This window comes from Cavia porcellus, unplaced genomic scaffold, assembly GCF_034190915.1.
Source record: "Cavia porcellus strain 051 isolate PalLab524CR breed Dunkin Hartley unplaced genomic scaffold, mCavPor4.1 scaffold_6, whole genome shotgun sequence".
Lineage (NCBI taxonomy): Eukaryota > Metazoa > Chordata > Mammalia > Rodentia > Caviidae > Cavia > Cavia porcellus.
Window position 1 is genome coordinate 16,928,922 of NW_026947489.1, and position 18,909 is coordinate 16,947,830.

At 40.9% G+C, this 18,909-nt stretch overlaps 1 protein-coding gene across 3 annotated transcripts in view; it reads left to right on the forward strand.

The window, feature by feature from the left end:
- LOC134476372 (uncharacterized) overlaps nt 1-18,330 on the forward strand; it is a 40,142-nt gene extending 21,812 nt beyond the window's left edge. The window contains exons 2-4 of one of the 3 annotated variants that reach the window (XR_010047954.1): nt 439-688; nt 14,219-15,452; nt 15,775-18,330. Coding sequence is in view for 1 of the 3 variants with exons in the window: in XM_063249993.1 (XP_063106063.1) it covers nt 163-179 (17 nt within the window). In the remaining 2 variants the exon portion in view is untranslated. The other 2 variants (XR_010047953.1, XM_063249993.1) reach the window with 2 other exon arrangements.
- Nucleotides 18,331-18,909: the final 579 nt, after the last annotated feature.

Genomic DNA, 18,909 nt, shown 5'->3' on the forward strand with positions numbered 1-18,909 from the left:
TGTCAACTCATTGTGCATGTAGCACAGCAATATGGGACAGACAGAAAGATCTCATGTCACAAATCATGGGTGGTAATTGTAATTGGATGAAATCCCACTTGTTTTTTAAAATGCAATTTAAAGGCAGTTTATAAGCATAAATCTATCATTTTTCCATTTCAGGCTTCAAGAAAAAATGATTCTATGCAAAGACATAATTTTCCTTTGGATATTAATACATTGGAAGATGGTCACCCTAATTGCATTTGCACACGTTGTTCCTCCTGTCTGAAGTGCTCAGGCCTGGGTGGTTTATCCCAGCTCCCAGTTACTCAGTTTACATGGTGTTGATTCATAGAGATCTTTGATCGAATTCAGGTCCTCTTCCTGTGCTTCTTGGTGCAATTCAGCACTATTTTCAATGATTCTTCTAACAATTACACTCACTGTATCTTATAGAACTTGAAGTGCTGCGAGTTTTGAAATGGAACATTATTCTATATACCTCTAAGAAGGTTCAACAAAACAAGTTAAGGTGGGGAATTATCAAGACTCCTCCAGCAAAGCCAGCCAACCAATGAAAGGGCTGGTAAGAAATGAACCCAACACATAGAAATGGACATCAATAAAATCTTCCAGTGATGGCCTGATGGAAGGAGAAATAGAAGAGTCTTCCAGCAACTGGAACCAGGAGATGATCATGTGGCAGGTTTGTGTTCTGATGCCCAACTACAATTATGGTCCAGAAAATCTCAAGCGGGGCATGTTATTTAATGGTCAGCCCACATCAACACTAGTCCTGGTAGAAAAAGAATATGATGCAGTCTATGGACTTACTTACCTCACTTCCAATTTAACATGGTCACAAAACCCATTAATTGTATGGCCTGTTTCTGTCCTGGGTAAGCTGAGATGTTTAAATGCCTTTGCATCTTAAAATTGATGAGAAGTGGTATAATTTATTTGCATGGCTATTGCTTCACATCAAGTTCCTGAAGAGGGTCAGCATCTTTTTTTATTGCCTTCTTTGCCCAGTTGAGTGCCTACACATAGTGGGCATTCAATAAATAGTGAATGAATCAGGCAGTGAGGCAAATTCTTGAGCCTCACCTCGTGACTCATTAACTTTTTAAAAGTTCCAGTTCTATTTACTTACGTGCATTGAATGAATTTTTCATGTAGTGGAAAGGACATTAGAACTGGAAATTAGGTGCTCAGATTTGGGCCTTAGCATTCCTCCTGCTTAGCTCTGTGACTTTGGGCAAAGGCTCTCAGTGCACTATTTACCTGTGATATGGGACTGTTGCATCTTATCATTTCCAGGGTTCTTTTCCATTCTAATTGGTTGTAATTCAATGGCATGAACCAAAAAATGATGAAGTAGGCAGTGGGATATGCACCATCCTCGCTCCCACCCAGCCTCTCCTGATAACCAGATAGGTAGAGCACTTGGTCTTATGTGAAATCCATGACACTGTCTACCTTCTCACTAATACCTCATTACACAAAGACTGCACTCTTCATAAGATAGTTTTCAAATATCTTCAGGCAGTGAAGGAACTGGCACCCAACTGTAGCTAAAAGGTTAGAAAATGAGTCTGAGGGAAACAGAATGTGATTGGAAGAGTCAGATACTTGTCATGAAGAAGTCCAAGGCTTTGAATTAAGGCAAAAGCAAGTGACCGAAGCCAAGCCAATTTTGCGTAAGAAGAAGGGTAGACTTACAAAAAACAGGAAAATATAAATCCTGAATCTCTGAGAAGGCAATTTATGGGCAATCAGAAGAAGAGTGAAGGCAGAATGCAAAACAAGGAGAATACAATGGACAGCCTGTAATAGAGGTGAAGTGTCCACTGCTGTCCTGTCCCTTCTTTCCAGTCCCACTCTGGTCAGGGGGCAGTTGCCTCCTCACCCCAACCCCCAACACACACACACAAGGTTAAATTTTGTTCAGGCCACTAACAAGTATCTAGGACCACAGCAGTGGGTCAGTGGGTGAGCCATGGAAGAAAACTCACATAGCCACTAATATTGCTAATCAGAGGCTGACAGATGGCTGGCTGCAGTGTGTCCTTCACACAGTGACAACCCAAGACTGGCCAGCTGCCACTTGTGTCTCAATCATGCAAAAGAAGTTCCTTCCCTAGTGCTTTGAGGACTCAGATATAATTGGACCTTGTATTGATCCAGAACTCTGAGCCTCTGGTAGCAGTGGCCTGTGCCTTTGGAAAACCCCCACTCCAATAGCCCTGCATGGAAGACTCACCCAGGATCTTCCTTGTGGCCTGACAATGGCTTCCATGCCCCTCTAAAGAACAGGTCTCCAAATTTTTCCTGGGCTCTCCACTGTTAAGGCTGCAGAAATGGGTTTTCTTCTCTAAGAAGGGGGCATTTTTCAAAGAATAACAATACATGAAAATGAAGCTCAAGACTGTCCTGTCTCTCCCTTTCTCTCTCTGTTTTAACCCAAGCTTTCCTCTCTGATTGTTATCAAGCAAATCCTTTAAAATGCAGGTACATATTGACATACAGACTATCAGATATCTGGGAATCACTTCCTTCAGACATAAGGGGGGCAGTGAGAGAGCCCCTGGGAATCTCACACTCAGCCAGCACCTGCTTCTCCTTTGAGGCACAGACTTACTTAAAAGGTGTTCCAGCAGTGTCAGCAGGGTAGCTAGTCCATTTCTACGGTTTTGGAACTGTGGTGAGTATTCCCTGTCCACTTGGAGGTACCTAGGAGGCTCAACCTAGATTCCTGCCCACTAGAGAGAAGCTTTCCTGATATATGCTTAGATTCCATTGTGATGTAGCCAAGGTTGCGAAAACTAGGCTTCTTTGGAGGATGAGAAGGATGCTACATTGGTGAGTAGTGAGACTTTCAGCCAATAATGAGGTCCATCTGGACAAAATCTCCAGTCTGGGAGATGAGCCAAGACACAGGTTCCGGATAAGATGCAGGGCCTACTTCCTTGGTGGAAGTTAGATTTCTGGGCTAGAGTAAATGTCTGTGGAGCTGAAGGAGGACAGAAAAGCTTATGAGGGAAAGAATGCATCCAACATAATGTTAAAGTTAAACAAATATGTGATTTATTCTTTGTTGTAAATGAGGCAGCAGCTTCAATATAATCCCAAAGAAATTGAGAGTCTTGTGCCACCTCTGAAAAAAGGACAATGTATAAATCAGCATGAGCCAGAATGGACAAATAGGAAGAAGCCTGCCCATCTACCCAGGGAGCTGTGGAAAGAAGAAAAGGAAGAGACAGCGGAGGCAGGAAGTTGGACTGAAAAGCAGTGACTTTGCTGCTCCAGACCAGTGACTAGTCAGGACCACATGAAATATATGTCCAGGCAGCCAGTCTTCCTGGCTTCACTCATTCTTTTTCTCTTCTGCATATTTAATTTATTATTATTATTATTTATTTTAGTCTAAAAGTTCTTGCAAGTCATTGCAAATGCTTTTGCAATGAAGAAAAATATGCGATCATTATAGAAATACATGAAAATGGAGAAATAGTCTGTATCTGGACTGCATTCAAACAATGGTAAGGTCTTCAGTTTTAGAGGAAAAATAAAAAGATTTTTAGAGCTTATTTTGAGAATTTAAGAAGTATAGTAAAATCCTGGCTTTAAAAATATTCTTTTCTTGAGAAGTGGTGTGGTGTGTTTGCATATGTCTATGTGTATATGTGCATATGAGAGAGAGACAGAGACAGAGAGAGAGAGAGAGAGAGAGAGAGAGAGAGAGAGAGAGAAAGAGAGAGAGAGAGAGAGAGAGAGAGAGAGAGAGAGAGAGAGAGAGAGAATGTGTGTGTGTGCTTGTACATACACCTGGTGAGGAAATGACAGGTACGGAGTTGTGCTAAAGGTGCTAAATATTATATGGGACTGGAAGTGACAATAATTTATTCCATGTATGCTACGTATTCCTTATCGGAACACATCATATACACCCCCGTATGTCAGTTTTCAGATCAGAATATGATCAGATTCACTCAACACTAAAATATGCTGAATGTAATTTTAATCTTTCTCTGATGATTCAGAAGCTATTTCAGGCTCTTTAAGCCTTGGGGGTTATTACTATGAAATTATTATCATGCAATTCTGCACAATCTAGATTGTTCACATTTTTCTGGCTATTTTATCCTGAATGAGTGGGAGCTTCCTGTAGTACCTTAATTACTGCGCAGAATTAATAATGAACGCACAGATCGTTTTGAAGTATGATTGGATCAGCTCAGAGGAAAGCAATGAAACTGTCCTAAAATGGAAATGTAGGTGAAAACTCCAGTCCTGTGTCCTTTTGTTGGCTAATGTTTCACACCGAGTATTTAAGAATTCCAAGAAGGAGTTCACAGTTACTTCACCTAGTGGTTTAGATAATAACTGACCTGCTTTTGGGAGGTGGGATCTGGTCAGAAGAGGCAAGATACTAGGTATGACCTGGAAGGGAATATTTCCCTTCCCAGCACCTTCTGTGATGCTCTGCTTCCTGGGTGCCATGAAGTAACTATCTCTCCTCCACTGGAGTCTTCCACTATGCTTCCTTCCTTCCTTCCTTTTTTTTTTTTTTTTTGTACCGGGGGTTGAACTCATGACCTCGTGCCTGCTAGGCAAGTGTTTAAGCCACTGGGCTAAATCCCGCCCCTCTGCTATGTCTTTCTCCCTTTGAGCCAGCCAACTGTGGAATAAAAACGTGACCCAAAACAACCCTCGCCTCCTTTAAGTTGAGGTGTCAGATATTTTATCACAAGGACAAAGAAAGTGACTAAGATACTGAGGAAATAAGACAGCATTTCAGTTTGGTTTTGGAGTACATTGGATCAGTGGAGACCAGTGGGCATTCCAGGAAGACGTAAGTGTAGGTACACCGAAGCTGGTGTGGTTTGAACCTGAGTATCTTCATTACTTAGAGTTGTGATTTGTGGAACATGAGCATCCACATCCCCTGACCCTTGTCAGAAACACAGATTCCTGGATCCTCATTCCAGCCCTGCTGAATCAGAATCTAAATTCTGAGGAAGATTCTCAAATGATTCACATGCATATTAAGTTTTGAGCTCTCTCAGTTTAGGATATTATTTTAAATGAGGCCTAAAATGATGTCTCACTATGAAAACATTTGCTGCTAGGGCAAGGAATTTGTATTTTTTTAATAGATCCCAGAAAATGTTGACAACTTAGAAGTAGATGTCAACATACAGGCTAGATGCCAGTTCACTGGGATCTGTGCTGGCCTTGTGGCAATGGTCATAACAGTCCCCTGGTATGTCAAGCTCCTTGAACTTGAAGTCTTGGTAGAGGAAGGGCAGTGGGGCAGGATGTGACTGGGAAGACTAGGTCAATGGCTGTTTCCCACTGTGTGACATGAGCATAAACTGACAGATGTGTAAGTCTGGCTTCTGAGCTTCAGATGCATATTAGTGAGAGGACACAAAACATGGAGCAGCGAGGCTAAAGGGTTTTGCAATCCAGTAGTCTAAATTAGAGATGTAACTCTTTAATTTGGTAAATGTTTTAATCATGTTTGTCACTGTAACACAGTACTCAAGACTGGTAATTTATAAAGAAAAGAAGTTCCTTTAGCTTATGGCTTTGATGTACCAAGAGCACGGTACCAGCATCTGCTCAGCAGTAAGGAGCTCATAGCAGAAAGGCAACTACAGTAGCGTGTGTGCATGAGGGTGCACACATTTTAAAGAGCACATGTGTGCCTCAGAGATGAAACAAGAGGCCAGAGTTGGGCTTGCATCATCAAAAACTGCTCTTGCAGGAACTATGTGGATCCCTCATGAGGGTGGCTCTCCTATGACCTAATTAACCCACAAAGCTTGGACTCATAGCATTGAAAATGCGAATTTTGATGTGGTCAAACCACAGCAGGGGGTTACAGAGAGACTAGACATGAAGCTAATGATACTTGAGAAATACACAGGTAAATGAGTGCAACCTGGCAAAAAGTCTGATTTTGTTCCAGTGGTGTGGCTGGCATTGTGCCAGGTCTTAGAGAGTTAAAAGGAAATACGGCATCGTTAGGGTTAGGGAACCCTAATCCTAACCCCAACCCCATAGCGTTCTTCATTGGTGCAGTTTAGGCATATACAGTGCTCACACTCATCATAGGGAATTTGTGCCTGCATGTGACATATCTTGCAAGCTTCTCATAACATTACCCAAGACTGGAATGGAAGTGGACAGACAGTGATTTTCAGATAGCAGAGGAAAGGAAGAGCCTAGTAGTTTTCAGAAAGTAAAAGAGACCCTTATATGAGTTATACCAAGTCTGCAGAAGAACGGAGACTTGATGATGTGACTGACTTGAAGACAAGTAGTTTCACATCACAGGAACATAAGGCTTTGGCAAGTGTGGGGTAAAGAAGAGAGAGAAAAGGGTGAGAGAAGGAAGGATAAATTAAGAAAGCCTCTTGGTAGTGGGACAATGTGGAGATTGTTAAGAGAGCTACAAAGGAACCAGAAAAGAAATGAGCCAGGACAGAAATCAAAGGACTTGAGGAAAAACAGTCAATTTGGAAGAAACCACTAAGAAATCAAGTCAATAAAGCACTCTAAGGGAAAGTCCACTGTTTGGCATTTAAGAGATTATCGGTATCTTTTGAGTAAATGGTTTCAGTGGAAAGCAGATACATAACAGAGTCACAATGGGTAAAGCAGGACAAGGAACCAATGAAATATGGAACCTCATAAAGATGAGTGAGATCAAGGACATACATTTATTTGATTTATCAAATTCTTTCATCTGGTAACAAAAGGTATTGCCTCACGTTTTTGCATCCCTTTTTTCCTAGGTAAGCACTATATTTATAACTGATAGTTGACAAGTGAGTGAGCTATTACAAAAGTGCATAAATGAAACATTGAGGTCATTTTGTATTACTTTGCAATATTTTAACCCCTTAATTGAATAGTCATAATATGGTTTCTAATGACAATACCCCCATTGACTGGGCTGATGTCACTCAGACTTTTGGGTGCTGGTAATTCATGGAGCTCAATCAATTTGATCAATGTTGTTTTCATTTCTTCTCTTGTCAGTATTGTTTAGTTATGCTAAAAATGAGTGGAGAACATGCATCCTCCCTTCAAATCATACTTAGCTGATTCTGCTGAGCTTCAACTTTAAAAACATCTTTAAGGCTTATTTACTCGGCTTAAATGTGTGTGCTGAGAGAGGATGAGGGCATGCTGGGGTTAAATGACAGAGTCATAAGATCTGTGCAAGTGCAGTCAACACATTGTTTATATTGACAAAGGAAAGAAAATAAAATTTGAGTGCAGTAGTCACCTTCCCACTGTTAGAACAAAATACCTGAAGTCCATAATTTAAGGATGAAGAGGTTCATTTTGGTTCCTGGATTTCATGGTTGGCTGGCTCCAGGGAAAAATGGCACGGCAGAGGAGAGGGCTCATCCATGGTAGCCAGAAAGCATAGAGAAAAGAGGAACTGGGGCCAAGAATACACCTTCTGGATCACTTCCAACCAGACCCCAGGTCTTACAGGACAGTCAGTTATGAACTCAGCAAAGAATGAAACTACAGAGGAATATAACACCCCGTGACCCAACCACCTTCCATGCTTGTGAGATTTTGGGGGAGATTTTAGGTCTAAACCATAGTATTGAGCAAATGTTACACTTTGGGTCTCAGTTAGTGATCTTATCCTTTGAATTTCCACAGCAATACATGAGCTAGTTTTGTCATAGTTGTTGGTATTTTAAACTTCTATGCAAAAGCATCAAAGTGGAGTCTGGCATGAGTGGAGTTACTTGCTCAGGTCCCCTGGGCCCAAGCCACTGGGTCAGACTTATGGCTGCCTGACCCTGAAGGTGATACCTTCTTTCTCTCACCCTGTGAGATATCTTGAGAAAATATGACTCAGGACCTCTTTAATTATGCAAGGATTGTCATCTTCCAGCCAAATTGATAGAAAAAGAAAGCAATGTGAGAAATCAGCTCTCCATAAGGAGCCCGAGAATTGGTTTTATGTTTGCCAGGTGGGAGTGGGCTGTCTCTGGGGCTTTTGGAAGAAGCAGCAAATGTGGATGCAGTGAAACCTTTAGAGAAAAAGAAAACCAAGTAACTGTTGGGTCCTTAGACAAGAGATGGATGATATCTTAGTCACTTCCCTCATTTCTGTGACAAAACACACGACACTCACCACCTAAGGGGGAAGAGGTTTATTTTAGTTCAGTCCATAGTGAGCTGGTTCCAAGGCAGAATGCTTTGCAGAAGGGCTCAGTGAAGAGAGCTGCTGGTGTCATGGCAGCCAGGAAGCAGAGAGTGAAGGGAGGAGTGAGGGAGGGAGATGTGACTTTCTAGGCCATGTCCCCAGTGACATGCTTTTTCCAACCAGGCCCCAGCTCCCAATGATAAGTGCTATGGCTTGCATCTAGATGTCTCCCCAAAGTCTCATGCACTCATACATTGGCCTTTTGAGAAGTGACTGGGTCATAGGTATGTGATACTAGATTAGCACACTGATAAATTTAGTAAAGGTCTGGGTATGGATGATGAACTCACTGAAGAGGGAAGACCCACTCGGGGTGTGAATGGGACTAGCCAACAGGTTTTCAGCCTCGGTGGAATAAAAAGGGAAAGAAGAAAGAAGTCTCATTGTCTCCTGCCTGCCCTGCCATGGACTGTTTCTCCTCTGCCAGGCCACCTTGCCTTGGCGTCAGTCCACTATGGACTGAAACCTCTACAAACTGTGAGCTAAAGTAAACCTTTCCTCCTTTACCTGGTGGGTATCCAATATTTGGTCCCAGCAATAAGAAAGTAAGACACTGCCCATTCACCTTCCACTATCCAAACCCTGAGCTCAGAGTGCATGAGGCTTGGACAGGACATAACAGATCTAAATTGTCACACACTGTGCAATTTGTGGAGATACTTGTATGGAGAAAATGGCAGATTTGGACAATGACTGGGTTTGTAAAAAACACAAAATATGTGAGGGATTTATTATTACCAGTGCAGGGTGAGCCATATATATGACCAGCTGCTCAAAAGTTTTGATCTTCATGAAAGCCTCTAGTCTACCAATATGCCCTCTGTGATAAATCTACGATAGTCCTTCATTGATTGCTTACCACGTAGGCCCACTGTTGAGTGTTTTGTCTGTATAATTCCGTTTGTTCTTTACAACCATCCTGTGAAACGCATATTGTTATCCTCACTTGGTTACAGTGACACCAAAGCTTACAGAAATAAGCAAATTTACTTGAGTTCATAGTGCTAGTTAAGTACAAGACTCAGGTTCATCTATGATTGCAAAGTCAATTTCTTAGAAGCTGTGCAATACACCCTTCTGCCGACATCTAGTTTTTCCAACTCTTTACTGTACTGAATTTCTCACTAGACCATGAACCATACAACTGAGTCTTATCTCTGGACACCTGAAGACTAAGACAATGCCTGACACATAGTAGACACCATAGATACCTTGAAAGGAAGAAAGAGAACAGTATGGAGTGGGGGAAAGAGAGGGAGGAGGGCCATCTCTTTTTAACAGTCGATGTTATTTTAGTATTCCTGTAGTAAACATAAATCTTTCTATATATTTAATGTGAGATCATCTTGATACCCACATCATTTACTACCTGTATTTTCAGTTTTATATGGTGTCAGAGCTTCCTTCTGTGTCATTAAACATCATCCTAAAATTATTTCAACATTTAAAATATGTATTACATATTTCTCTTCTTACTAGGAAAAAGTGCTTACTGGGAAATATAGCGGAGTGTATAACCTTGAGATTCTCTCATGGGCTGTACAGCTTTATAGAACTCAATTTAAAACTTAATTTTCATACAAAAATTAGACAGTGTAAATGTAGGCACAGGTAGAGTTATAAGGACAAAGATCAGAAATGTTATTGCCAAATTTAATTTGATCTCTTCCCAGGGCCATAGCATTTAGTAAAATGAAGCTAAAGACTCCAAAACAGCACAAAAGGAAAGTCCCAGGCACTTAATAAATCGTATCAGCATTTCCAGATTTTTCTGTTCTAAAAGAACAGAGCAGATTACCATAAAGAAACTGCCCATGCAGTCATGCATATGCATGACTGTTGTTTGCTACATGTTGATCACTGATTGGATTTGGGGAGTTAACCTCTTTTAACCTAGATTGCAACAACTCAAAAATTTCCAACAGGGCTTAGTGAGGAGTTAAGAATGCAATTTGTAGACACAGAGCATAAGAGTGAGCTGCTTTAAAAGAGCTCAGTCAGAATCTTATGAGACCTTTCTAGATCTGGGCACCTAGTTCCTGCAGCTCTGAACCAGCCTAAAGCTTTACTGCCAGTGGTGCAGATGAGACTTTGCGTGGAATCTTCTGGAGAGACAGAGAGATACACAGCACCACTGAGAGCAAAGATGTCTTATTCTGACCACCTGCAGATCCTACCCATCCCTTTCTCCTCTGGAGGCAGACTTGGCTTTTCCCACCTTGTCTGGAATTTTATCTGAAGCTGTGTGCTTCCTAAATTAAAGTTATTTATTTAACTCACAGCTTTGGCCACTGAAAGGCTAAAATCAAGCAGGCAGTCTGATCTGTTTGGCCTCTGGTGAGGGTCCCCTACTGCATTACAAGATGGTAGAGGAGTGGACAGGCAAAGGAGAGGCCAAGAGTTTACTTTTGCTTGGTAACTCACTGTGTGAGATCAGCATTCCTATCTTCTGAGGGAGAGACGAGGGAAGACTGTGTCTCTGCTTGATGGCACAGCCAGTGCAGAAACATGTGGTTAGTCCAGTCTATGGATTCAGGGTCACAGACAGCCAGGAATCTATTTACATAATCTCACTAACCTTCATATTACCTCTAAAATAGGGATAAAATACACTTTTTAGAATAGCTGTGAGAGTTAAACGAGAAAATATGGATAAAGTGATTAATAAGCATTAGTTACATACAAAGATCTTATTCACGTTCAGCACACATGTGTCAAGGCACTGTGGTCCCAGTGACAAGACAAATAGACACTCTTCCTTTCTACAAGGAGATTGTACTCCAGTAAACTCAGCAAAACTGGAAAGGTTTTTCTATTGTTATGTGGCTTATCAGCTATCTACAATTATGTAAAAAATTGTCCTCAAACATAAAGGCTTAAGATAATCAACTTTTGTTATTTTAGTTTCCAAGAGCTAGGATGCTAACAGTGGCTAGCTAGATGGTGCTGGCTCAAGGCCCTCAAGGTGAGGGCTGGAGCTTCAGTCGCCTGCAGGTTTACCTGAGGCAGAAGGACCTACTTCCAATATGGCACCCACAGAGCTGCTGGGGGAAGGAAGCCTCCCTTCTTCATCGTGAGGGATTCTCAATGCAGTGCTGTCCGAGTCTGCTCACAGTAAGGAGCGGGCTTCTCCCTTCCCATAGTCCATACATTAGAAATGAGACAAGGAGTCCAGGCCACACTAAAAGGAATGAAAATTTGGCTCCATCTTTTAGAGCAAGGGTCCCAAAGTAGGCCACACTGCAGGAAGAGAGTGGCAGGTGAGCAGAGCGTCATCTGTATTTACAGATGGTCCCCATTATTCACATTACCACCTGGGCCCCACCTCCTGCTAGATCAACAGTAGCGTTAGATTCTCATAGGAGCTCAAATCCCACTGTGAACTGCATGTGTGAGCATCTATACTGGGGGCTCTTTATGAAAATCTGAATAGAAAGAAAGTGTACAATAAGTGTAAGGTGCTTGAATCATTGTGGCTTTCCAACCATCTTTTTTGTGTAACACTGTCTTTCATAAACCAGTGCCTGGTGCCAAAAAGGTTGGGAACCACTGTTTTAAAAGGTGGAATTTGGAAGAGCTTAAGAAAACATTTAAAACAATCACATGAAATATGGGGGAAAGGTGAGAGGAGGTGGTTGAGGCCAGACGGAAGAGTCACGCAGAGCTTCCTACGGAGGGAGAGTTTTGAAAGGGAAGCCTCAGGAATTAGCTTGCTATTTTTTTGCTGGGAAGGGTAAGACTATCAAATCTGTGAATGAAACACAGTATTCATAGGCTTTCTTTTCTCTGACACAAAATACCTGACTCCCTCAGTTTAAAGGTAGAGAGCAATATTTTGGCTCAAGTTTAAGTGGGTCTAGTCCATCATCAAATGATATGGTGGCAAACTACAGTGAAGGAAACCTGCTCACTCTTTAGCGGGTCAGAAGGCAGAGTGAGCTGCAAAGAGCCAAGAAAAGAGTACACTATCTCAGGTCACATCCCCAGTGACCTGCCCCTTCCAAACAGCCCCATGGATCCACCCACTAATAAGTATAGTATCCCCATGATCCAATCGCCTTCCAAATGTCATATGCTGAATGTAAGACTTTTGGGAGACCTTTCAGACCTAAACAGTAACAAACATATCAAGGCCATAAAGATGGCCTTATCTGAATTCTCCCTGCCATAAATGATCCAATGCATGTAAAACTCATTTTTCTAGAATGTTCCTAGCTTTTTTCTCATTTCTGTTTCTCTTAAGATCATTAGTTAGAGCCTTAAATTTCTGAAATGCAGAGCATGGAACTTCATTTAAAAAAAAAACATACAAATAATCTATTTCAAGTTCAAAACGCTGAAACAGAAAGCCACTACACTACGTTCAGTCACCGGAAGTAAGCACGGTGTTTCTGATTTTCTTGGAACTGGTTGAAAAGTTAAGACACTTAGGTCCTCTAGGCCACAGTTCTGTCTTGAAGCAGTTGAACATACATTAATTTAAATTTAGAAAATAAAACTTCCCTTTGATTTGCCTGATTTTATTTATTCACTCCTTCTATCAGGACATATATCTCTAAAAGTGTCTAAGAGCCTTGAACTGAGAGAGAAATTTCTCATACATCATGCAAAACACCTGTGAGACCTTACACTTCAGGGTGTGGGTAGTTAGGCATGGCTGTGTTTGTTTTACATGTATGTTTAGTTGGTTTTTAGATAAAGCCAGAAAACCAAGCTCATATATTTCTCCTTTAATTGTGTTTTGCTGAGAACTGGTGCAAGCTTTTGGAGAAAGCACGTTAGAAGCCAAGGTGGATCCTTTGTAGATGTTTTCACAGCATTTTTACTGGGTATTATTTAGCTGGTTGTTAATTGTCTGTGATTGGCTCAATATCCTCAAGAAGTGAAAGCATCCTTCTTTGTCCCTTCCTATAAGGTGGGTGTTTAACTTCTTCATTTTCCATGGGTAAAGAGGACAGTCTGTATATAATTTAATAGTTCAGGATTTTTCTGCTCAAAACTTTTCTATGGGTTTCCATTCCTCCCAAGGGAAAGGCAACATTTCTCACTTTGGCCCACAAAGTTCTCTATGGTCTCTATGGATCTTTCTCCATTTGCATTTTCCAGGACTCTTCCTTCACTTTCTCTGCTTTGGTCACATTGGCTTCTCTTGTCCTTGATAATTTTCTTGATTCCTTTACAACAGGACTTTTGCACATGCTATTTATCTTGTTTGCTTGGCCCATAATGAGTTTTCCTCCCATCTTCCAAATTGCAGCTGGTGAGCCTGCAAGGGCAGCTTTCCTAATCTTCCTGAGTCAGATTTCATTAAGGGCTCTTCTTTTCCCTTGTCTGTTGCTGTTCTAACTCACTTTGGTTCATATACATAATTTTTGCTCACCTTCCAGTAAATGCAAGTTAAGGACTGTCTGTTTTTAATTGCTTGGACACCTAGGTACCAAGCTTGGTGTCTCAACATCAGGGTGCTTGACCAAACACTGCTGAGTAAAGATGTGAAGGCCTCGTTAGGACTTGTCTTCTGGTACTAACATTTTTTAGTCATATGAATTTGGGCACATTAGCGAAATTTTATAGCTGTAAATTTGTCCTTCATCAATGAAGCTCATAATATGCACCACTCTCGAGGGGTTACCATGAAGATTAAGTGATGTAACTGATGGAAAAAGACTTATCACAGTCCTGGTCATGTAGCAGAAAGGAAATGTCAGGACACTTGTGTTAATCTTCAACCATCACCTACCTCAGTATCCAGAAGCACAATGGTTTCTTGTATTCAAAATCCAGTGTGACTTTTAGTTGAGTCTAAACTAGGGCTCTTCCATTTTACAGATGAAGAAATGGAGGAAAAAAGGGATTTAGTTTCACAGCCAGAGTCAGTGGTTGTATACAATTCATTTTGTATATTGCAATGAACACGTTACCTTCTCAAGTCCAAAATTTAGTTATAAGCACAGACTGTAAGAAGCTCCTTCTGTTTGTGTTTTTCAGTCTTTGATGCTTCTCTACTGCCATCAGAGCTTCCTTTCCTGTTTTTACCCAAGACTGAGTGAGTGAATGAATGAAGTAGTATGAATCATCCTTCCAAAAGACTGAACTTGGATCTGTTGCCAAGAAGACCAGATTCTATGACGTGTTTTTAACCTCGTGATCACAGAAGCCCTTCTCCAAGGAGTGGGGAGAGACAAAGATGGTGTCTTCATGGAAGGATGTCCAGAGTGCATCCTGGCCTTGAGGACATGAGACACACGACTTCCACAGCAGTATTGATCCCATCCTATCATTTTCCACAGTCTGAGGGACTCATGCCTCATGTGGCTTGAGGCTATATAAACAGTAGCATGATCTAGGAATCACTTCTTCCCATGCAGATTTTGGATTTTTTTCCTGTAGTCCTGGGGATTGAAACCAAGGTCTCACACTGAACTTTTTAATGTTTATTTTGAGATACTGTCTTGTTAAGTGGCCCAGGTTGGCTTTGAACTTGTGATCATCCTACCTTGGCCTTTCAGTAGCTGAGATTACAGGCATGAGTTACCTTGCCTGGTTTAGCTATTATGTTTGTTTGATCTTTCTCTGCCTTTTGAACTTGTCAATTAGGGTTAGGGTTATTGGTACCTTGGTCTTGGTCTTCAGCCCTGATGATGATAATGAGAATAAAATGATTTATATTTATCATATATCTATTATGTACAAGACATATTGTACCTTATTTGTGATTTTTATTACACTCAGTTTTTGAACAAGAAAATCGAAGGTCATAGATAGGAAATGATTTTCTCAAAAGTACACAGTTTATAAGTGACTGATTTAAAATTTATTCCCAGCACTATGGTAGCTACTGTTATGTCGGATTGTCTTATGGTGAAGCACTATGTTTTAAATTGTTCTGTTCTGACCTGTTTTGTTATGTCCTCTTTTATCTTAATCTTATTTTTAAAAAATACAATTTTAAAAAAAGGAAAAAACAAATTTATTCCCAGGCCTCTCTGACACTTAAGTTTTGTACTTTTCACCACAACACATTGTTTCTCTGAGGAGTTTATCTCAGGCACATCCCCTATCTTTTCTGTTCTTGGCTTCCTTGAAAGACAATGTTACTCTAAGAATCTAAATCCTTGATTCTGTCCTCCTTTAGGTCACCGCAGGCCATAGTGATTGCAGTCAGCGCCTCAAGGCTTAGGTAATTTTGCCTCACTATTGAGTCCACGGTCTTTCATGCCTGGTACGTATGGGAAAATCAGAGAAAAGGGAAGGACGTAGGAAGAAAGGGGTGGTTAGAATGGTAATGCACAGGACTGGCAGGGAGGATAAGGACGCAAGAGACATGAGAAGAGACCTATGTAGAGACAAAATGGTACTCATTTGCTAATCAAAATCTCTTTAATGGCTTAATAGCCCATTAAACTGTGGGGCCTATTTATAATGGGACCTCATCCAAAGGTACATTTATTTAATCAGTGTCCTCCCTCCAACCCTACAGGGCCCTGGGGTATTCTTAGCTCAGAGAATCATGGTCTTCTTTCATAATTGTCTTGTTCCTGAAGGTCTGAAGGTTATTGAAGGAAATAACTCACTGGAGGAGAGACAGAGACCAAGAAGTCTGTGGTTGGTTTAATGCCTCTACTGAATGGACCTACAAGACACCAGAGACCTTCATTGGTGGCACTCTAAGCAATAAATTATTTGACAATTTATAAGATGATGCTAGATTTCAGGATCTATGTAGCTCTGGATCTTCTTTGATACACACAGTCCAACCATAGTCTCAAAATTGCTGTTGATTTTTATTATGCCACATTCTGTTACCACCACGTTTCTTTCAATCCATGAGCCACTGCCACACTGACAGAAATATATTGACTGCTTTTGTCTTGGACAGTACCATTAGACACAGAAATAAGATGAAGAAGAGCTATCTCTTAACCTGGTTACACTGGGGGGTCATGAAACAGGACCCCTAGAACTTGACCCCCTGCTTCCCAAGAGCATCCTGACAAGCCAGACACTCGCAGCTCTGCCTTGTGATCCACTGAAGTTGGTCCTACTCTGATTATCTGCTGTCCTGCACACCCTTGACTTGCCCTCTTTGAAGTCACCATGCTCATTTTTAGAACTTCTCAGCAAATTACAGAATTTATGTCAGGAAATGGGAATTTCTCTTGATCTGAATGAGGCCCAAGAGAATGTTACTTCTCTCCTGGCCATGAAGAAACCCGTGTTGTGTCTGTTCTGAATTAACACGTGGAGAAAGTGATTCTATTGATGATAGAGCTTTAGAGCTCCAGCGTAATTGCTGCTTTCCAGACTTTTAGTATCATGAGGCTCATAACAACAGCAGAGTCCAGAGGAACTGCTCAGCTGTAGTCTGCTCATTGCTTGTTAAATTTATTTCTTTTTCGTAATAAGAACAAGGCAGTACAAGCAGTGCAAGTATTGGTGCTTCTCATGATGTAGCTTTTAACTTTTATTTAATAATGACTTTAAAAATTCCATAAAGCTGGTACTTCCGAAATTCGCATCTTGTCATTTCTATTATGTACATAGGCTATATGCTTTTGATTAAGTCTTCAGCTTCTTTTCTTTCCCCTGTATGCTTGATTTTCATTCCCTTATGGGCCTAGATTGCTTGTCATGCTCTGACATGATATGCTTCCCACTTCTATGATTCTGGACAGTTTTCTCAGTTCTCTCACTAAAGTTTGTTTCCCAAACAGACTCGTGGCAGTTCTCCAAAGTACAGTTAAACCCAAAGTGGGCAGTGGGACAATAAAAGCAAGTTTGAATATCAAAGTAATAGCAATAGGAAGAATAATTCTCACTTATTGCCTTAGTTATCTCTTCATTTGTACCTGTGCATACATAAACAAGAATTAGATAAGTATTTGTTGACTTAACTTATTTTTTTTTATTTTTAAGAGAATAAAGCCAAACAAAATAAAGCAGAATAAATTCAACCAAAACAAACAGTGAAAGCAATATAGGACTTCAGAACAAGATAAGAGGAAACCAACAATGGCTGACATAATGTCTCTTGTTATCTTCAAAATAGCTGTCCATACCTTGAACATGACTTAATTTTTTTCAATGCAGGAATCATTTTCTTTGAGAAGCTCCCTTTGTCTTTAAACCACCTAGTATACACTCACATGGACCCAGAATGTTTAACATTGAGAGATGGAGTTGCTACCATACAGGGCTTCTGTAAAAAAGCAAAGGGCCGTTATTTTTAGTTTGAAGAGATCCAGGGCAGATGCCTGGAGAAAAGCTAACAGGACTGAAGGTAAAGTGTGTTTAAACCCCCAGCTCAAACTCTCTGGATCTATGGACACTCATTTCTCCAACGTGCGCTATACACGACCAGCGCACGAGCTGCTACTAGAGTCCCACTTGCCTGCTGGCAATTGGATGAGCAATCGTGTCTTGTGTTTAAACTGAGAGATGCACACATTGCCAGAGGCCATGGTGGGGACTGGCCTCCATATCTGCAGAAGTACAAAACTAAATCACACAAATAGAAACAATCGTGCCTGCAACCTCGAGGCCAATCTCTGCACAGTGTTATCACCAACTCATCACTTGGACTCAAACGAGCTTTGAAAATAGTGTATTTGGAGACGTTTTTCTCAGGAGGCAACAAGAAAAGGAAAGATGACAGAGTAAGGTTCAATCAATATTTTAAAGCCATTTTGCTATAAGCTTCGCCTGCTACTCCAACTCCTTAGTAAGCTGAATTCCTCCAAATACTGGTATCCTCGCTCCCATTTCTTAAACTTGAAGTTACATTTTCAGACTGAAAACAAAGATACCTTGCCAGAAAGAGGAAAATAAGCTCAAGAAGGGATGCAGGCCTCAGGGCGTTTGGGTGACTACTTATTACTCGAGACCAGCATTTCTAGAGCCGTGTTTTCCACTCTGCATGACTCAGGCCATCCAACAAGCACATTCCATGTTCATAACACACTAACTCGATAGTAAGAAATTTAGCTTGGAAGAGGAAAGCTATCAGGGAAAAAGCCCTGTTTATGGTTACCATTCTCTCTTCTCACTGAAGAAATTCTTCCGGCTACTGAAAATGACTCTATTATACATTAAAAAAGAAATCTCTTCCAATGACATTAAATTGTACTTCCAAATAGAAAAAAAAGTAATGAAAAGCAACACCATATTTTTTTCTCTCCTGGCTGCTGAAAAGCCAGGCTGTAGTCAGAATTCCACAACTGATTCACCTTATCAGTAGCTGGTTTACTGAATGCCATTCAGCCAATACATTTTTTTCGAAGTTTAGATTTGTACCAGCAAAGCAAATGATAAATATATTCCTTCTCCTTCAATTATGCCTGATGAAACTGCATTATATTTCTTTAAATGTTTTTTAAAACTTGCTTTCTTAAAAGAAGCAAAGGCTACGTCGGCATCTTTATTTGTATTTGTGTGCTTTTGATTGCTTTAAAATGTATTCTTGGGATAAAAATAGATTTTGTGCTTCAGATATTCAGTGCTTGGTGCAGGTAAGCAGGTGTTGGCTCTGTCACACTCAGGGTGAGTGTGAAGATGGGGACCAATCCTAGGGAACCAGCTGGGAGTTGGGGTGCCACCAATGCTGATCCAGTGGGGAAGGATGGGAAGAAGGAGGAGCAGAGAAAGGATTACTGAGACCAGAAGTCAGGAGAGGCCAGCCA